General features: G+C 40.3%; 1 protein-coding gene across 6 annotated transcripts in view; it reads right to left on the minus strand.

Annotated features, from left to right (window-relative positions):
- LOC113022580 (inositol 1,4,5-trisphosphate receptor type 1) overlaps positions 1 to 16,346 on the minus strand; it is a 73,023-nt gene that overhangs the window by 27,551 nt on the left and 29,126 nt on the right. Inside the window, exons 22-42 of one of the 6 annotated variants that reach the window (XM_026168116.1) lie at positions 16,116 to 16,269; positions 15,835 to 16,025; positions 15,595 to 15,727; positions 15,455 to 15,509; positions 15,208 to 15,373; positions 14,742 to 14,915; positions 14,529 to 14,603; positions 14,256 to 14,393; positions 14,024 to 14,149; positions 13,698 to 13,898; positions 13,349 to 13,600; positions 12,768 to 12,893; positions 12,532 to 12,660; positions 11,478 to 11,504; positions 11,068 to 11,188; positions 10,770 to 10,954; positions 10,539 to 10,687; positions 10,338 to 10,449; positions 9,604 to 9,642; positions 1,799 to 1,846; positions 62 to 194 (exon numbers count right to left, since the gene is read on the minus strand). In XM_026168116.1, coding sequence (XP_026023901.1) covers positions 62 to 194; positions 1,799 to 1,846; positions 9,604 to 9,642; positions 10,338 to 10,449; positions 10,539 to 10,687; positions 10,770 to 10,954; positions 11,068 to 11,188; positions 11,478 to 11,504; positions 12,532 to 12,660; positions 12,768 to 12,893; positions 13,349 to 13,600; positions 13,698 to 13,898; positions 14,024 to 14,149; positions 14,256 to 14,393; positions 14,529 to 14,603; positions 14,742 to 14,915; positions 15,208 to 15,373; positions 15,455 to 15,509; positions 15,595 to 15,727; positions 15,835 to 16,025; positions 16,116 to 16,269 — 2,734 coding nt within the window. The remainder of the gene's footprint in view (positions 1 to 61; positions 195 to 1,798; positions 1,847 to 9,603; positions 9,643 to 10,337; positions 10,450 to 10,538; positions 10,688 to 10,769; positions 10,955 to 11,067; positions 11,189 to 11,477; positions 11,505 to 12,531; positions 12,661 to 12,767; positions 12,894 to 13,348; positions 13,601 to 13,697; positions 13,899 to 14,023; positions 14,150 to 14,255; positions 14,394 to 14,528; positions 14,604 to 14,741; positions 14,916 to 15,207; positions 15,374 to 15,454; positions 15,510 to 15,594; positions 15,728 to 15,834; positions 16,026 to 16,115; positions 16,270 to 16,346) is intronic. The other 5 variants (XM_026168119.1, XM_026168118.1, XM_026168117.1 and 2 more) reach the window with 5 other exon arrangements.

The raw sequence follows: 16,346 nt of genomic DNA on the forward strand, positions 1-16,346 counted from the left end.
ATGAACAACAAACTTCCGTGCTGGTTGTTAGAGATGAGTAACAATCGTCGTTGCGTCCCACCTGATTGGCTTTTGCCCGGTCCAACCTGACCGAGGGGGCCATTGCTAAATGACGTCAGGCTGTCCCTCCGCCCACCACTCCTATGGAAGTTGCCATAGTAACGATTCACCAGAATCTGTCTCAGCACCTCGCCCTGCAAGAGAAGACAGAGAAGGATGTAATGATGTGATGTCTGTGGCGGGAGAGAGAGAAATAAAGAACAGCTTGTGTAACGGGACAACGTGCATCATTAATGATGCATTGTACATTTCTTTTCTCTGTGAAGACTGCAAGAAAACGCAGCCTCAGAGTAATACAGACTAAAGACAAGTTAAATAAAGAGTAAATTAAATCTCTAATAAAAGAAAAATTCCTAAAATTCCGTGCTGGACAAACTTTTAGGTATAGGATAAACTTTCTGATATTTACCGCCTACATTACAATATTGTTATGGGTTTCATCGCAGCAGTGACTCTGTGTAGTGACAATGTGAGGTCCTGATTTTCACTTAGACAGACCTGGGGCCAGCCCTCCCACACTGTGACTCATCCTCTGTCGAGCAGTCAGCAGCACGACTTTGGCGTTGTCATGGAAACCGCAGCCCATAGCTACCTGACAGACCTCCCATGGGATAAAGTGAAGGAAATGAAAGAGAAGGGTTTTTTTTGTGTTTGTGTGCAATTATGTGCAAATCATCAACTGTGGGTGGTCCTTGATAGACGACGGAGGAGTTATGTAAGCTCCGCTGCCATAGTTATGCTCCAGAGGTCAGGATTACTTTATGTAGGAGGTGCGGGGAACACTATTCTCATTGTTCATTGGTTGGAGGTTAATCAATGGTATGCATCGTGCTTAACGGCAAAGCACAATCAGATGGAGTCAGAAAATTATTCCCTGATCTCTAGAGTCGTGAGGCATGAGCCAAACCCTTATGGCATTTTGAACAGGAGGTTATCTAAACTGTCAATACAAAGCAACTCTATAACACTATAACAAAGTCTTGCCACTCGCCACTATTAAGCAGCAGGCACAAACTTTTTGAAGCATTATCTAAATCAATATTAAATTTCGATGGTTATTGGGAAATGAAAAAGATCCAAATTTTGCGCTAAAATAAGTTTCATCCATCTTCGTCCCCCTGTAAGTTTTACCTCTACTATTTTTTACTTCAACATTTTTGCTGTTGAAAAATTCTTCCAAAAAGTAAAACAGGAGTTTCTCTGTGACATTCAAAAACATTCAATAACTCTAGGATATGAAAGGCCTTTGGAGGTAATAAAACCTTCACTGCTCATTTGGTAATAACTACATGCAAGATGCCAGGAGTCAGGATACACATATTTAATGATTGGATGAATGGTCAGTGATTAAACCTGTGTGAAAAATGTTTTCCTCTAGGAGATTAGTCCTATATATTGATGAACCCATCAGTGGCGGCCTCTAAAAATACTGATTAGACACAGACATGCCTGAGGCTCTGTAAAGTCTCTGCTTTGTCATAAACACCATTAGAGCGAGAATGCAGAGGAAAAACATGTTTTCCTTCATCAGTTACACAATCACCATGACTGATCACTTGGCTGTTGCTTAAAACACTAAAAGAAGAGTTCTCATAAACCTAGAAGGCAAAAAGAATCAGGTCACAAAGTGGGAATTTTTCATTCTATATGCATGACTGCTTTACATGTAAATCTCAGTATGAATCTGTCTAGTGTTGGGGTTTTCAGTTAGGTTGCCATGCTCTTAAAAAGTACCTACCCTCTTTTGGTCCTCCACCAACTTCTCAGGCTGGTTGTTATCCAGCTGCTGCGTGCAGTGAGTAGTGTGCGCATAGTGGTTGAACAAATACAAACACAGGGTTAGTATTCATGCAGCACAGAGAAGGCAATTGTCAGGTTAATTACCACATCTTGTACCTATTCAGCTGTTTCAAGTGGCCATGCAAAGGTCTGCTCGGTGTGACTTGCTATGCTTTTACTGGTAGGTCAGAAACCGAGGAAACATTATGGCTACGTTTAGGAGAGCTGTGATAGGAGATGTGTACTGCGGTGACTGTGTTGAAATTCTCCAGTGGATGTTTTGTTCATTTTCTGAATTCCCTGCAGAAACAAAACTGTAACCCTTTTTCACACATTGGGCTCAGAGATTAAAGGTTCAAAGGTGTTTAGACACTTACGCATGAAGTTAAACAAAACCACTGAATCAATGAACCATGACGTTCTGTTCAAATACACGCCCGGCTTTGAAAAACATGCTAGGTTAATGCTGCCTATATCAGCCTAGAACGCTATTGAAAAATAGGTGCTTAATCTCAATTTTAATAAAGGTTATCATTCTAAACTTTATCAGTCTTGTTTTTTTTTAGTTTTTTTTTTTTTATCTTCCTTGAGGATGATGCCCTCCAAGTCTTTACTGCTTCACTTAAACTCTTGCTTTTGGTATTTCATATGCAGTCTTTGGGTAGTGAAACACATGCCCAGTAGGATTGAGATCAGATAAAAGACTCAGCCAATCGCCAAAATGATGAAATCTTGTCCAGTGACCTTTTGCTTATTTGGCCAAATCTGAGTCTGCAGGATGTTTCTGTCTACCTCTCTGTTGGCATATTGCTTTTTTCAGCAAAAAAACCCCAAAGAAAAAACAAATAAATACCAGTGGACAGGTTTTATTTAGAGCCACAATAGCTTAAACTTTACATTCATTTAACCGTAACCAGACCTGTTTTGTGAGGGAAGCATCATGTAGTGAATCCTTTGCAGATTATTGTCATGTCTTCTCTCCAGTTTTGACCACAAAACATCAACGCCTACATCCAGAGAATCAGTCATAACGTGCATTTTTCAGCAGAATTGCGCTTCTTGCATACCTGCTTGTTTGCTATTTCCTTTCTTTTTCTACTTTGTTTTTCTATTCACAGCTAGTTTCTTCTGAATTGATGCAACACAGCTATTATTGAGAACTCTGACCAAGTTTGTTCATTTTTAAATCTTCAGTTGTATGTGCTCTTCATACAAACAGCCTGCTCTATTTGAGTTTAAATGCCAGATCTTAACTCTTAGTCAAAAAGTTTTGATGCATGATCAAGGATCCAGGTAAGGAAATCCAGAAAGTTGATTCTTTTCATCTGGATGTAGTGTTTTCAGTGGGAGAAACTTTTTGTCACTCATCCAAGTGACTCGGAGACCAAGACTAAAGAAGTCGTTTAGTCAGAAACCAACTTTCCGTTAAACATAAATTGGTCAACTGTCCAACTGATTTTGGATTTTTGCAACTTGGATAACGTGTGTATAAATGGCCATTTCCCCTCAAACAGTTCTTTCAGTGGTGAAAAAGGGCAACCAGCCTAAAACTGAGGATATGCACTTTAGCCTAGTCTGAAAAACAAACAAACAATATTGTAACTTTTCTAATGAGCCATCAAGTTTTTTAAAAGTATAGTCCAACCTGCTGGATAATATGGTTTTTCACTATTGAGTTGGGAGACCAATATAATTTTCTCATATGGCTTTTCTTTTTAAATATGAAAACTCTGCAGCTGAACTTATCATAGCTTAAAGAATGACAAAAGTCAACTATAAAAAAAGTGTAGCTCTGTCTAAAAAAAAAAAAAAAAAAATCCAAGTATGTTTTTTAAGTTTGTTTTAAATGATCACATGCCCCAATGAAGGATAAAAAAAACATTTTGCTTTTTGAAAACATTCATGCTGACCATTTTGATCATCGTCTGAAGGAGTCATAGAGACAAAGTCTACAGTACTCTTTCTGTAAAAACTGTATGAGTCAAAAGAACGTTACTTTCAACTTTAAAATTTCCACTTTGCTTCCGCAGATAGTATTTCCTTTCTGAGTTATGGACAGTAACTCAATGCAGGATTTCCTGTGAAAGAGCCAGTAAATCTGAAAGTCTGATTTCACTTACTCAGACAGTTGAAACTTCAATTTAGCTTGAAATCAACTCATAAAAAAATATATGCATGAGGTCACTTATGTATATATTTTCCCTTTTCCATTATTGCCTTCAATAAGGGAAGTAATTACTTTATTCTGATTCAGTAAAAGGACTAGATGCTACAATCCCTGATGGTGCATATGATACAAATGCATTAGAAAGGTATAACTTTTTTAATGTTCATATGCACCCTAGATGCCATTGAAAACCCTACAGTTCCTAAGGCTTATTGTTGGCTTGCTGCATGAAGTATAAGGGCTTCTTGGTTGGTTGAATTGCAGTGTCACAAGTCTGTTACTGGACTGTTCTCCAAAATATACAATTATCATTTTAATAACTTAGACCTTCCCCACCGTGCTCCCCTCCTAAAACACACACACACACACACACACACACACACACACACACACACACACACACACACACACACACACACACACACACACACGAACCAAAACTGAAATCACACTGCAACTGTCAGGTAGTCAGGAATGGGAAAATACAAATGAGGTGAGAGGTTCTCAGTTTGAACTATGCTATGAGTAGGACATGACAAAAAGTGCAATGATCCACTCCAGTAATATAGAGATGCATTGTGTTCCTATTTTTAATTCCTAAAGTCCTATTGGCAGAACCAAAACAGTGGCAGTTCAGATCAGATTAATATTAAAATTCAGTAACTATATAATTCTTCTGTTCACTGGGGAAAAATTCAACCAGAGTAAGCTACTGCTGTGCATACATTGTTATGTAAAAGGACAGTGTAAGAGGGCAAGAGAGGGGAAAAGACAGGAGAGGGGCGATGAGGTTAGAGTTACATAATCACTCTAAAAGAAACCAGGCCACTAAACCAATGACAGAGATGCTTGCAGAAGCCATCTGTTACCAAAAACACAGTGGGCAACAAGAAAACCAGTGAAAGGCAGAGACAGAATTAATAAAAAAAAGAAACATGCTATGAGTATGTTTTCATGTATTCATGTGAGCTGAAGCTGAACTCAAGAGTATGATGATCAGAGGTTTGCTCAGATACTCACATAAACTCCTCTTGATTGATTAAATGTTTCTAGCAAGTTGCACCTGGACCAGATGCTTTTGGTAGTCATCAACATGCTTTGGGCATATGTTTTCTTGGCAGAATTCAAAGGGTTCATTTAAAATCGTTGGTTTCCTGGCATAGACCAGGCTTTTAAATGTAGAATACAAACTTTCAATAGGGTTGAGGTCAGGTTTTGGGAAGGCTTTTTCCAGAAGCTTAATGTTAGCTTATTTTTCTTTTCCAAAACCTGTTTTGAATAGTTTGTGGGATTATTTTCCTGTTGAAATACACAGTTGTGTCCAAGTTTTACTGTCTAGCTATTTGGAGGTTGAGCAATCTGCCAGTACCACTGGTAGCAAAACAGACCCAGAGCATGATGCTACTGCCACCATACATGACAGTACAGTGTTCTTAGTTTTGAAAGCCTCACTTTTACTCCAGCGGGCATATCTCTTGTCATTATCTGACCATAAAACCTTTTCTTTGTCTCGTCCATGTGGGCAGCTGCAAAATTTAGTCAAGCTTGAAGGGGTCGATTTTGGAGCAGGGGCTTCTTTCTTGGTTGGCACCCTCTCAGTCCATGGCGATGTAAAACATCAGTGGAGCAGTACAGCAGTTTCCAGTTCATGTCAGGCTTGAGCCTTGGTGGTTACTGGGTTGTTTCTGAACATCCAAACCAATTTCCACCCATCTGAGTGTAACATTTTGGGTCTTTTCCCAGACCTCAGCAAAGTGGTGACACATCGAATAAGTGCATTGTCTCTTTCAAATAGCAACTAATACTTGTTAACTTTTGTTTTTATGTTCTAGAATTTTGTTATGAAGCACTTTGTGATGTTTATCTTGAAATGTTCAATACATTTAAAATTTTACATACTTTTTTAAACACGATTGTTTGAACTGATGATCTTGGAATCTGACCTACTCAACTTGTGTAAATGTTCACTTCTTAGATCTTCACTGAGGTCTTTGGGCTTTCCCATTGTTCTCAGTATGTGTCAATCCAATGAGTGCTGTCAACAAGCTACCAACTGTAATCAAGCAGGATTGCATATGAGAAGTTAACAGACCTTGTGCAGTTAAAACATACTGTATAACCTTGCGCACCACTATCAAGCCTGTATGCACTTTTGATCCTGTGTCGATTACAGCTGAACCAGAATAGATTCAGACAGGTGGATTCAATATGTAAAAGTTATGAAAGATATATGCTGTACAACACTTTTCTACTTACTTATTAAGGCTTTTGCATACATTTTTGTGTCATCAAAAGCTCTGCAAGTATTCAAAGATACGCAAAAATTGCTAACATGAATGTCAAGCAGTAAAGGAGGAGGCTAAAGAACACCCTGAGTATATCTGATGTGGCATAGTTAACACACACACACACACACACACACACTTAAAAGAATACAGGTTTTTAACCCTTTACTCTTAAACATAACATCTTCACAGTTAAGAATATCTCCCCAAATCAGAATAAAAAGCAGGACTGTTTTCAGTTATGTGACCGTTCTAATGTGTTCTAACATGTTTCTTAACAGGAAAATGAGATACGCATTTTGTTTGTTGGTGTGTGCGTGTGGGTGGGGGTGAAAAAGCACAATGAGACAGAGCAAGAAAGAGAAAGTGACAGACGGAGACACAGCAAGAAAAGAAGAAAGGGAAAACACAGAATATACTCATGAGTTCTTTGGAATAGCTGAAATGCAAATAGTGGGATTTTAGCACATGGCATCAAAAAGCGACACAATTAAGTCTAGCCTGAATCTTGCAGGTTTTAAAATGATTATCTGTGCATAAGCAGCAGCTATGACCTATGAAATCTACTGATTCTAATGTTTCCAGCACTTCTGATGATGATCAAAAAGCTTATGCCTTCTGCTCATTGCAACAATTATTTCATATGAAGAGTATTATTGAGCGAGGTGTGATATGAGACGTGGCTTGGGTTCTCAGTGTTAAGCCTTTTTGACAAACACAACAGCTGATCCCAGCAGCAGATATAACAGAGTTTAGCATCAGGTTGGGGGCTACGCATGCACACGCTGGAGGATCAGCATCTTTCACAAGTCTATCGACATGTTTTCCCTGTCACTACATCAAACCACAATGCAAAACGCTGATCAGAGTAGATATATGCTTCTCACCACCCCCCGACCTCACCACAACGACCACAGGCTAACCCCTCACGTCTGCCACATCCGCCCAAACTACAGTATATTCCACCAAACTGGAATCTCCCCAGGGCAAACCCCTCGATCAGTCTCACACCTCTCAGTTGAACATAAAAGGAAGAAAGTATGCAGACACACATGCACGTACCAAAAAATTCATGCTAATTTACGTGTGTGTGTTTTCTTTTTTCTCTGACAGTGCATAAATAAACACATCTTTGCAGGTGGAGGCTGAGTCATGTTTAAACCAGCGGTGAATGACATGAAAACTGGGGTTTACCACTCGACTGCTTGTTATGGGCAGACAGTAGAGCAGACTTAAATTAAAAGGCTGTGCTCTGTCATTTACATTGTAGCTGACCCACTTCTATACCAGAGCTGTAAAACAAATTTCTGTCTTGACCAGAGATGGAAAAACCTGCTGTGAGAAAATGTGTTAAGTAGATATAAATAAAGCAAGTCAAAAAAGCAAGATTACTCTTGCAAGCCACAGGAAGAAACAGTGCAGTGAAAGGGATGATACAAGCCTTATTTTCCAACATGGAAGGCTTGCATAACTGCTTTGCCTAGACCACACACACACGCACACACATCAGGGCAGGTGAAGCCTGAGAGTAGAAAGCCTAACACTGTATCCTGAATTCCTCTGGCTCTTACATAACTCTGACAGTCAAAGAGCAATGAATTAAGCTGATATTCATCTCGGTGACATTTAGCAATGGGATAGTACGCACACATCAGTGAGGCCAGAAATATACCTCGGGCCGTCTCTGTTTCCATTTCTCCATTTCAAAAAATGCCTCCATAATACTTTGCAGACACTGCTGCATAAATCGACTTCATGTGACCCACATAAACTCTGTTTCCTGTTAAACACAAACGCACAAACATGTATCCTTCTTCTATACCATATATAATGCTATTCTGCTTTGCTCAAAGATCAACAGAAGAGACAAGAGCCAGCTACGCACTTTCATATCACACCTACGCAAACATTCACAGCCAACTTCATTACGTTTACACAGAGCGGGTGTGTGTTTGCATCCATGTGAGAAAAGGTGCGAGTGGAAGTGGGGTGGGGGGGGGGATTTGGAGCAGTTAAGGAATTGTGTCACAATGATTTAATGGGGCCAAAAGGGGGAAAGAGGTGAGAAGAAATATGAAGATCGGCACGGGTTTCCACTTTCCTGCCACTCTTACACAGGAGCAGCTTTTCACGTGTAGACAGCCAGACAGAGATGCAGCACATGAGAGAAACTCATACAGCCCCCACCTCACTTCCCCCCCACAGGTGTGCACATGCACATGTATGCGTGCGCACACAACTGCTCTGTGGATAAACAGCTCCTCAACACTTTTATTGGCAATTACTGCTGAAGGTCACACATCAGCGGCGGGGCTGAGTTCCAGGAAAAAAAAAAGCCTGGTTCTTATGTAACCTCAGCCCAGAGTTGGCAGGCACCCAGGAATCGTGCAGCTCGCAAGCAAGGAAAACTAGGACACAGCCTCAGTGACTGCCTCAGCCCTTCACAGCCCAACACGTTCATTAATAGGCGCATATACAGAGCACGCACACAGTCAGAGCGCCCCCTATTGGAGCAGGAGATACTGGGGAGACACCCAGCCCCCCTTCCCAAAGGAATATAAAAATATAAAAAGGAAAGGGCAATGAATAATCTTCATGAGAACAGAGTGAGAGGAAATTAAGCAATGGGAAATCTCATGGTTTTAATAGATTAATCTTTATATTATCATCAGCTTTTTAGTGTTTGGGGTTTTTTGTGTGATGTTTGTCATATGGTCATTGCATTCTGCACTCTCATGTCTATTCAGTTTTTTTGTCAGTCTCTTATCAGTATTTCTGTTGCATCAGTCCGTTAGTCTTCCCTTGTAGCTAATCTATATCAAAATATAACTTCTTGACCCCGCTTTTCACAGGGCTGCAGTTTATTACATAAAAAGATAACTCCCTTAACTGGACCTGAATACAGTAAATGTGTGCAAAAATGACTTTCAACCAACACTTTGGCAAAAAGTCATGTACAGTGCAAGGACACTGAGTGGATACAAATATAGCACTGGCACATAGCCCAACCAGTAAGTGACTACCTTGGAAAATGGAAGCTCAGTTGAGCAACCTGCAGTCAGCAACAGAACACATCTCCCAGCCTCTCTTTTTTCTCACGTTTTCAGTTCTACACACCGTTTTATAGCAGACAATGCAGCAGGTGTTTAAGACAGAATTGGTCTATGACTGTTTGTTACCAGCTGTGCCCAAACCCCCACACAGCCAAAGCAGCTGCTACAGTAGGCTAATGTTAAAGTACAGCTAATATAGTTTCACAGATGTAACAGATGCTCTGGGAAACAAGGGCATGAATGGAAGATAAAGAGAAACAACCTTAGGCATATCCATCTCATCATCAAAGGCCCTGAGCTGAAAGAGAACAGAGGGTTTCAGGGGTTAGATAACAATGCAGGAAGCAGGAAGTTAAGGCAGAGGTCAATGATAAAGCATGTCATGTTAGTTAAGTGAGTTAACACTGCTGAAAAAAAAAATCTAATTCAGGAGCACAGATACAGTGCCATATCCATGTGCAGTATTTTTTCATGGATATTAGGAAAAGTGAGTATAATTAGTACAGTCTCACACAGCAGTGACCACCCCTGTTTAACTGAAAACCAAGGACAAGCCAAATCCCTTCAAAAAACTGGTTGGGGTACGTGTGATGCAGTATGTGTGTATATAGTGTAAACTCTATATAACTACACAAAAGATTTGATGAAATCATTTTCATATATAAAATCATAGTAAACATTGTATCAGATTGCTGTTTTTGTGTGAGGACTTGCCTTTTGAAAATGCATCATTTTAGGAGTTTTGTGCTTCACTTTTAGTTAAAACGAATGAAACTTAGTTGCTGAAAAGTTTTTTTTTTTTTTTTTTTTTTAAACCCGGCACTTTAAAAGACATAAAAAATAGCAAGAAACTATCAACATCTTTTATTCTAAACCTGCATTGATACAATAAAGTATATACAATGTAAAAAATGTACAGTCATACCGCCTACAGTGAAGTGAATCATCTCCCCATAGAAATACAATATGCCTGTGCTTTGCAGCATCTCCTACCTTCTCTCCATAACCTCTGTCCTTAGTCATCATCTCCCGAAGCGTTTGCAAAACTTTAATGCACAGTCTCTCCTCATTTTCCTCCAGCAGCTGCTTGGTATGTTTGATCAGCCTGCAAATGAACATTAGAGCTTTAGTCTCAATCCTAATGAGGGCCTTTACGCTTTAATTGTAAATTTCATCGATCGCAGCATTCCTTACTTGCATATAAATCCTCCGCTCTCGCACTTCTTGCGCGAGTCTGTGTTCTCAGGGAAGAGCAGCTCAGGCCGATGCAGCACATCCACCAGAACGGACAACTCAGCCTGGACCAGCGGACGAAGACGGTCTTCGAGAGCGGACACGATGTCCTATATTACAGATAAAGCAACACCCTGAAGGTTTTTGTGCAATAAAGAGACATAAAGCAGCGCAAACTCAAACAAACCTAACCTGCAGCCTCTCTATGATATTCCTGTAATCCCTTGACGCGGTCACTATAGAGTCTCTGCGTGCAGCGTTGCGAGCAGTAAGTCTCCAGCTCATGGCTGTCTTCTGAACGATGTTATTGGATTTCACAAACAGGTTGTTCACCTGGTTGTCCAGGTCCACAGGTATGGCTATTGCTCTGCCTTTGGCTGGTGGATTCAGAAAGACATACAACATTAGTGTCAAATCGCTTTAGGATTAATATAAACTGTTAAACCTTTTGAATATGATGGACTGATTTTGAGAAAGACCTTGGTCTTACCAACATCAGAGAGCACTTTGATACAGCTCTCAACATGACCCTTCTGCACTGGCATCAACCAGTTGCAGTGATAGGCCCTGAAGACAGCCTGCAGCAGCTGCACAAAAACTGGTTGCCTGGTCTGGGTAAAAAAATAAGAAGAATAAGAGAAAAACAAGTGAAACTGTAGTTTATTCTTGATTGAAGTTTTCTGATAGATGTGTCTCACACGCACACACAGTGCTGTACCTGAGCTGCTGTGATATTACTGTGCTAATCCCCGCATGCTATTGTGGTCAGTTGCTACTGCTAACCCATCAAGCAGACCTTTGCCCAAAACGCACCTGTGAAAATCTTTCATATTGTTTAAAAAAAGAAAGAAATCTTAGCACCCAGATCTTCTGTGCCCTTATTTAAATTGTAACCGATACCTGAAATATTTTCCCCAAAAGAGAAGCCTGAAGAGCACAGAAAACATACAGCAGGTGACAAATTAAATAGCAAACCAAGATATAGTAAGGGGTTAGGCCAACATTGTGCCACAAGAGCAGCTTAAATGTGCCTTTGTTAGCTCTCTGAAACACTACTCGAGCAATGAATGCTATTCTTTGAAGTTATTTCATTAGATTTAATGATGGCAGTGGAAAGCATTATCTAGTCCGATGGTCCAAAATCTCACAGATGTTCAGTCGGGTAGGCGGTGAAACCATAGCTTATGATTCATATCATTTTTGTGCTCATCAACCATTTAATGATCCCCGTCGATGAAGGTGCTGTCATGCGGAAATCAACTACACCCAGATGTTTCATCACTGGATAAGGGTGATTACTCAGATAAACACTGTATCGAGGGTTTTGGTTTTTTTTACCTTTAATAAACTTTTTCTATAAACAGTTTTTAAACCCTATGAAGGAAAAGAACAAAAAATGATTCATTAACCAAAATTATTGTAAATAACTACTGGCCATGTCTGATCTTGCAATACCCGATTACCTCTACCAGAAGTTGACTAACATGCTGAAAACAGAAGTGGGAAGAGAGAGGAAACATGGTGCCAACAACCCAACCTAACCACTCCAAATAATGTTACTCAGCAGACACAGTTCTCGGGAACTCTGAGGAAACGCTGAGTTTACCACTTACGGAAGCAGAGTCTTGGCATTTTCCCATAATTCTGCTTTTGCAAGAGAGACTCGGGCTATTGGTATAAAATTACATGAAGCAACAGTCATACAGTATATTTTATACTTATATTTGTTCTGATGGCCACATAAGGACAAACTGTTTGCTATTAGGCTTAAAGTTAGCAGGTAATAACTAGTTCCTAAAAGATAGTCTAGGCAGTTAGATTTACATGAACTCTACACGTTACTGTTATTTTCAAAATGTTGAAGTATACCAGGGCTGATATTGACATTAGCATATTTATAGCTACTGTAAAAGCTTTTTTTTTTTAACCCCTTTGCATTATTGTAACAGGTTACCTGCAGGCTGGTGCTCTGGTCAGAAAAAGGTGAGCTGAAGAAGGTGGTCACAATGCCCATGACTGTCTCTGTCACATAGCGTTCAAGAATAGTGTCTGCATGCTTACGGTCACTTGTGTTGTTGCACACCTAAACAACAGAAATAACACATTTTGTCTTTTAGCTTGTTTGTTGTTTTCTTTTTTCCTTTAATATAGCTTTTATGTCATTATTGAAATAAATATGGGGTTTCTTACTCTGCAAATGTCAACTAGAAAGTTCTCAAAGAGTTTCCACATGTGGTTGGAGGTGTAGATCTCCTTCATTTCAACCTCAGTGTCCACATAGCAGTGGTTGAGAAAGTTGATATAAGCAATCTTCACCTGAAAGGTTAAGATTAAAGTTCATGTAAAAAAGATGGCGCTAATCTAATAAAACAACAGCAATACCTGTAGAATTTGTAACTTTAGATACACCACTATAAGCTCTAGACTCCTAGTTAAGGATTTAATAGTACCACATTATGGACAAAATTCATAATGTGGCACTATTTGATACATTTGTCACTAAAGCTAACTATGTGACATTTTTAAAGCTTGACATGCAGCAAAAACAATGAATAACTGTATTGCATTAGCAATCTGTAAGACCTGCAATCCACACGAAATCAAATGTATTTTAGATAATCAGCCTCTATAGCATACCTATTGCAAGCAGTAACACTTATCTTTAGATATGGCTCCCTATCTTTATTTCTTCAATTTTTCCAGTGCATTAAAATCACAAACTGTGCAGCTTATTGTTTCTCATAACTCTCAAACATTCCAGCTTATCTCACCTCAGGGATACAGTCTTCATGGGTCACCACCCGCACTATGTCATCCAGTGGCAAGAGCGAATTACACTTTATCTCTGTGTAGACGTTCTTGCCCTCAGTGCACACAGCCAAGAGCTCCACTAGGTGTATGTGGTACATTAGAGGACTGTTCTCATCCATGCGATCCCTCTCTGATCGCATCATCTGGACCAGAGTCTGGAAGGAGGCACGGTCATTATAGAAGACCAGGACATCTTCACCAGCATTCACCAGCTGGAGGAAGAAACGGATACATATTAGAACATAAGGAAACTGTGGCATAAGTGAAACACAGTGGGGGGGAAAAAACTGTGTAGAATTGATTTAGCACCTCTGCCATGACAATGTCTTGGCACTTTTTGATGAACTTGTTCTCTGCCTTGACAATAGTCTGTAAGAATTTCAGGTATTGGACGTTGCGGCCATGTGTTTCAATGCAGTGGACAAAGTGCTGAACCACACGCTCATTTATTTCACTGCATAGCTGGAAGTTGTTCATGAAGATATGCTGCATGGTGATGGCCTCCAAGATCTGAACACAAGAAAACAAAGACAAGAGAAGCCAGTTTTCCAAGATGTTGTTGTTGTGCAAAATCAAAATCTGTGCTTTTGTATCATTAACACTGCAAGCGTCAATCAGTGCACAAGACAGCTCACCCCTGGGTTGAGGAAAAGATTGATGTGCTTGTGTAGCAGCGCCTGGTTCTGCTGATTTCCTGCACAGAAATTCTGTAGAAACTGATGGGCTAGCTTCATAATATCCTGCATGCGTAAGTCTTCTCCCTGGAGTGGAAAAGGGCTAACGTGAAGGTTTGCCCGCTCGTACACACAAAAGAATGTGCTACTAAAAATAAAAACAAAAAATAAACCCATTGAGAACCATTGACACCTTCTCATAAGGGATCTGTAAGAGCTCAAGAACCACAGCATGAGCCCCCATGTTCCTCAGCAGCCTCTGTTGCTGCTTCTTGCTTTTTCTACCTGACAGACCTTCTTGGACACACAACCTGCTGAGACGCAGCAGGATCTGTGAGGGAGAGTTGAGAAAAAGCAAAAACATGAGGAAAATATATGTAGAAAAACTCTAGTGCTGCGCAACAACATTTGCAAAATATTCAGATATGTTAAAACAATCTTTTAACAAGGTTAGAAAACTTGTTACCTCCTTCACCACCCTGTAGTTGTAACTGCTTGTGCTTTCTGCTTTCTTTGGTTTGTCTATGCCCCCTGAGTCACCCTGTGAACGACATAACAGCGTGTTATAGCCTTACTGTGGTAAAAAAACAACAACAAAAAAAAACAAAAGGAATACTTTTTGGTGGATGGCTTTTCAGGGTTATGAGATTGGCTCTGTTCAGGAAATAACACCCTGCACCTTTTTATGTTCTGGCTCAGCGGCGAGCACGTCCACTACATCCATGCCCTCGTCTGGCCCCAGCCTCTTATACACCCAGAGCTCAGACTTCTCGACGATGGAGCGCAGCTGGTCCAGGTCCGACTTTATTTGCTTGTAATTTTCCACATCTTGGCTGGTGACGAGCAACTGGACCTGTAAATACAAAAATTTGCTGGAAGATTAGGCAAACTGCAGAGCAAAAAGCTATACAGGATCCACAAAATGTTACTGTGAAAACCTGAATATGCATTTTGTGTCACTGAGGTTTAGGAAGATCCTCCAAAGAATAATTCTTAATATTTCAATGTTTTTCATCCATTTTAGAGCAATACAAGTATTTGCAAATCATAATATACTTAAGCAAATGTCAAAAACACAAACAAGTGTACGGGTTATTGATTTCCTTGCTTTAGTTTTAAGTTGAGGGGAGTCACTGTGAGGATACCTGCTTAAATGCCTGCAAGACCTCCTGCCTTTGGCTGAAGTGCCTGAACAGCAGATGCAGGGCTCGAGACACCAGAGGAGGATAGTCGTGCATGGTTAAATGGAGCAAGACCCTCAAAAAGGTTCGGCCACCCTGATCATCCAGGTCCAGAGGGGTGTTCTCTTCACTAGACATAAACAGAACATATACTCAGAAACACTTCTCTATTTCATATTTTCGACTCTTTCGATACTCAATGTGTGTTTACCTTCCACCAAATATCCCCTCTGCCTGCTCTTCTATGTGCTCAAAATCCAGAGCCCCTGGAATCACAGAAAATCTCTCTAACTAACAAAGTCCATAACTTGTTCACACATTTGTGTATGATGTAGCTATGTTATTCTAAACCTGGCATGTTGTTTGGTCCTTCGACTGCTCCAGCTAAAGATATGTCATTTTGGGAATTACTCTCATCAAACTCCCTCTTAAAGATCGATAGCAGACAGGAGATCCTGTAGTCCAGGCGAACATTCAGGATGAACTGCAGTGAAGAAAAAAACAAAAACAAACGACATACATATATAATGTGCTGTATTTATTAAGGTTATATTGAAGTATAACAACATTAGAACATTGTATGTCTTCCACCTGCAGGATCTCGATGATCTTGAGCTTGGTGTCCATGACCAATATGTCTTGTTTCTCTGGTTCAGTCTGGGTCTTGACTGCGTCACCATTGGGGGCCCTGGTTGAAGATGGGGGAAGGAAACCCCCCCCTCTGAGCACTACTTGGGACATCAGCTCACCAACGCCATGAATTGACCTCATCACATTACTGCCTGGAAGCATTGACACGCACGCAAAACACACAAATGAACTTCATATCCATGGGATTCCGGTCCTCATCTTGCCAGCCTGTGTCCCCTTACCTTTACTGTCATCTCCTTTGTCCAGCTTGTTGAAAGCAAAAATGGTACTGACATGGACACAGTCTAGAATAGCCAGGAGGATCTTGGTTAGTCTCAATAAGTCACTGAAGGTGTAGAAGCCAAAATAAATCAGGTTCCTGGCCAGATTCACCACCTAAACATGGAAAATAGATGCTTTCAGCGAGTTTGCTGATTTGATTTTTGGAGCATGACTACTATGACATGAGTGTA

Source organism: Astatotilapia calliptera, chromosome 5, assembly GCF_900246225.1.
Source record: "Astatotilapia calliptera chromosome 5, fAstCal1.2, whole genome shotgun sequence".
NCBI classification, from domain to species: domain Eukaryota; kingdom Metazoa; phylum Chordata; class Actinopteri; order Cichliformes; family Cichlidae; genus Astatotilapia; species Astatotilapia calliptera.